General features: G+C 42.9%; 1 protein-coding gene across 1 annotated transcript in view; it reads right to left on the reverse strand.

The window, feature by feature from the left end:
• Positions 1 to 431: 431 nt before the first annotated feature.
• Positions 432 to 4267, reverse strand: part of prkcg (protein kinase C, gamma) — a gene marked incomplete at both ends in the record, with an annotated part of 15280 nt that continues 11444 nt past the window's right edge. Inside the window, 2 exons of the mRNA XM_080540203.1 lie at positions 432 to 593; positions 1842 to 1982. Coding sequence (XP_080396329.1) covers positions 432 to 593; positions 1842 to 1982 — 303 coding nt within the window. The remainder of the gene's footprint in view (positions 594 to 1841; positions 1983 to 4267) is intronic.

The raw sequence follows: 4267 nt of genomic DNA on the forward strand, positions 1-4267 counted from the left end.
GAGTGCCGCTTTACAGCATCTGTTCACTGTCATTTCCCATAACATCGTTTCAGATCACAGCCGTCTTGCTTAGTGTATGAAACCAGTTCATGGATGGTCTAACTACCGTACTTTACTTTTTCCCCCCACTAATCTTGTAAGTGTTTTCCTTAGATTTCACTGATCCTCCTCTGAAAAATAAGTCACAAAGGCATTAGAATATAAAGGTGTATTTCAGTTAGTATGTAAAGGTTCTAGCGCTTGGTAATGTGACGTAGAGCTCTGTAGTGGCCATCGTTAAGGTTGTGTAGGACATGATGTTGTTACTCTGTCAATGTAAAGTTCTTTGCGTCATAAAACTAGTGTAGTGGAAACCACAGGGAGAGTGTCATGCCCAGTTGTTTGGGGGTAAAGAAGGGGTAGAGGAGGGGTGAAAATGAAGCTCCTTCTCCTCAGACAGCGGTGAGGGGCGAGGGGGTGAACTCTGGGTTGATGAAGGAGAAGCCCTGGAAGTCGTCCTGGTCAATGGCCGCTAGTACGTCAGGGTCTGAGGGCGTCAGCACGGAGGGAGCCCCCGTGAAGAACTTGTCAAAGTTCTCTCCTTTCTTACCGCCCTGAGACAGAGACGAGGAGAGGTTACACATAGGGAGAGAAAAAGCATGCATGAAAACACACACGCACACGCACACACACACACACACACACGCACGCGCACACACACACACACACACACACACACACACACACACACACACAATCTTTCTTCATTCTCTACCTCTCAAGACTACTAACCCTCCCACGCTCTTGCTCATGGGTTGTGTAAAGGTGCTGAACAAAGACAATCTGAAGGGCAGGCAGAGCTGACAGACACCCCATGGTGGGCATAGAGGAGAATATGAGACCAGCATAGAGAGCGCTGTATAAGCCACCGTTAACCAAGGGCACTAGTGACATTTCTGCTTATATTTCTATAAGAAAAATGTACAATGAGGCCGTGTTAAAAATTCAATACTCTTCTTTCTTTCTTCCTTCTCCCTCCCTCTCCCTCTCCCTCTTCCTCTCCCTCTCTCTCTCTCTCTCTCTCTCCCTCTCTCCCCCTCTCTCTCTCTCCCTCTCTCTCTCTCTCTCCCTCCCTCTCCCTCTCCCTCTCTCTCTCTCTCTCTCTCTCTCTCTCCCTCTCTCTCTCCCTCTCTCTCTCTCTCTCTCTCTCCTTCTCCCTCTCTCCCACACTCAGGTGTAACAGGCATGTCACGTATATCGCCTCGTGTCGTTCCTTCACGGCGTCTGACAGCTGGTCTCTCTCTCTCTCTCTCTCTCTCTCTCTCTCTCTCTCTCTCTCTCTCTCTGTCCACTGGCTGATACAGATCTCATTAGGCTAATGGGCCTGACCCTCGGAGCCACCTGAACATAATACATCCATCTCCACAGAACACTCAGCCATTGGCCAGGAGGGTCGCGGGTTTGACCTGTCACCGGCTAATGATGGCATGTATTTGCATAATGGGAGGAGGGGGCGGGACCCCAGGTCATATTATGGAAGGAGGAAGGCGGGACCCCAGGTCAAGAGGGTGGTGACTGTTATGACAAGCCTGTCTGTTTCAGAACACTCAAGGTGTTGGGAGAGGGAGGGAGGGAGGGAGAGAGTTGGAAGAAAGAGAAAGGAGAGAGAGAAAGAGAGAGGGAGAGATGAGATTAAATATTGAAATGCTGAGAATGTAACAGGTACAGTTAGAAGAATAGGCTTCCGGTGAGAGGAGAGAGGAGAGAGGAATATAGAAATATATACAGAGAGAGAGAGAGAGAGAAAGAGAGAGAGAGAATGAAAGGAGGACAGAGAAAAAGAAAGAATCTGTTGAACTGACGGTTCTGGGTTTGAAGGGGGGCTGAATCTCCAGTCTCTCCAATCGGTCCCAGTCGATCCAGCGGAAGAAAGCGTGCTCCTTGAGCTCTCTCTCTGCGTCCTCCCCTCCACCCAGCCGCTTGGCCGGGTGCTTGGTCAGGAGCTGGGGAAGGAGGGAAGAAGAGAGGAAGAGAGGGAGAGAGGAGTGTGAAACAGGAGAAGGAGAGAGTATGCAGAGGTACAGAGTGTGTCATTTGTGACAGGGTCTGGTGAAAAAGTCCCCGAGTAGGGCAAGTAGGGCAAGGTCATTTTTCTGTTTTGTACAGTGCAGATTGTAAGCTGTCAAATGGTGTGTCATACATTGAAAATTGATGGAGACAATACACTGAAAATTGCTTATTTGAATGTTGTTACACCACAAAACATCGCGTTGGTAGCTAGGTATAGCTGCTAAGAAAGAACATCGCTATGAACATCTAACTACATGTTTAGCACATCACAAAGTAGATAAATAGAACATCAACATGATAAAAACACACACACAAAAAACTACACTAAATTAGATGACCACACAGTCCATGCTTTTGAACACGTCCTCAAACTTAAGTCTGTTTACAAGCCATGTATCACTAACCCAGTAGCCTGAAGCTGGATATGAATAGTTCCAGGCAAATCACTGGATATGTGGCAGTTTTATGGCTTTATATTAGGTTATACTTTGTACATATTAATCCTGACCTCTGATTTGATCTTTGACCCTTATTTGGAAGTTACTGTATTCTGCTTGCCATGCTAAGCAGAATACAGTACTTTAGTTTTGATCACAATAAAAAAACAGTATAATGAGACATATGAGAAAAACCCTTATTTTGATATGGATATAGAGTGAAATTATTATATTATGGTGTTCTTGTGTTGTTCCAAGTATCTTATAAGATCTAATTATTTCAATTATTTTTGGATAATAATTAATTGGATAATAATCAAATTTGGCATATGCCTGCATACAATTACATTTTTAAATAACTCCAAGCATTATGTTTGTAACTTCAAAATACAGTCATTCCTCCCAGATGAAGTTCAGTAGCCGAATGCACTGCAGTAACACGATTGGATGGAGTATTTTTCATCCACGTTGACTGATTGGTGACACATGACATCGATCAGGTATATCAGCTATGCAAAACAAAACGTTTGATATGTTTTGCATACCAATCAGGCATTGTATTTGGAAATACAAATTGGAATGGATTTACTGGGATTTGGTTATAGAAAAAAGTAGGCGTTTGTGTATTAATGACGGCTGTGCTTTGTGCTTATCGTTTGGTCTGTGGATGTGTCTGTCTGCCAGGGGGCAAGGCAGCGCTGTGTGTCAGTGTGGGACTGGCTATGTTAGCTTGTCTGTCAGAGAGACGTGCTGGCCTGTCAGTGTCACAGTGTCAGGATTTGCCATCATGATTTCAGATCATTGGCTGACCAACTGTATGGCTATAATTTGCCTTTGTTAATTGTTTTACAATTCTGCTGTCTGGGAGCAGTCCTGCTGTCAAGATTGTTGTTCGTAATCACTTGCTTGTAAGCGAACTAGCTAGCTACAGCTACGTATAACATCACTTTTTAAGTGTTCCAAACCAAAGGCAGAGTACAGTAACTTCGCAGTGCGCTACAGTAACTCCAGTTCAGCGCAGGGAGACAAAGTTAGAATACCGCAACTCAAGTTGCTGTGGTTTGCCTTTGTTTCTCTAGGCTTTGTACGGCAGAGATGATACAGTGAATCCAATTCACAAATGATGCGTATTTACTGATCCTAAAACTATTGTTTGTTATATTGAGCGGGCTCTTCAAAACTGAAACTTTCGTAATATAAATTTTTTTTTTTTTTGAGAATTGCAAGAATGCAGACCTTTTCACCAGACTTTCTCACATTTGTATTTGCTCTGTCAAATAAAGTTATATATATATTTAAAAAAAAAAAGTTATATAAAGTTATTTTAATAAAGTTATTAAAGTTATTATTTGCTCTGTCAAAGCGTCTATCAAACGCAGTGTTGTTGTTTTTAAAAGCACGGCATGTCGTTTTTTTGTTTTTCCTTCAGTTATTTGCTTGACTTGTGTTGTTTGAGCAGAGTAAGTGAATGTAGCATAGATTACCCCCTTGTTTATTTTATTGTTTGTTTGGGGTTATGCTTTTGGTATGTGTTTATTTGTGTTTATCATTTATTACTTTTCTCTCAGGGACATTACCACTAAGTACTATTTCTTGTTATCAATGATGGACTGTGGGTGGGAAACACCTATGGTTATATTAAGCTGGCCCACGTTTTGGCCCTCCATTTTCTACGTTTTTGTTACTGTTTAGATATTTATATATATATATAATGCTGCCTACATGCTGCTATTCATGATATACATGTCTAAGCTGAACCAGCTCACCCGATCACCCCAATC

This window comes from Nansenia antarctica (assembly GCF_963989245.1).
Source record: "Nansenia antarctica genome assembly, chromosome: 10".
Classification (NCBI taxonomy): Eukaryota; Metazoa; Chordata; class Actinopteri; order Argentiniformes; family Microstomatidae; genus Nansenia; species Nansenia antarctica.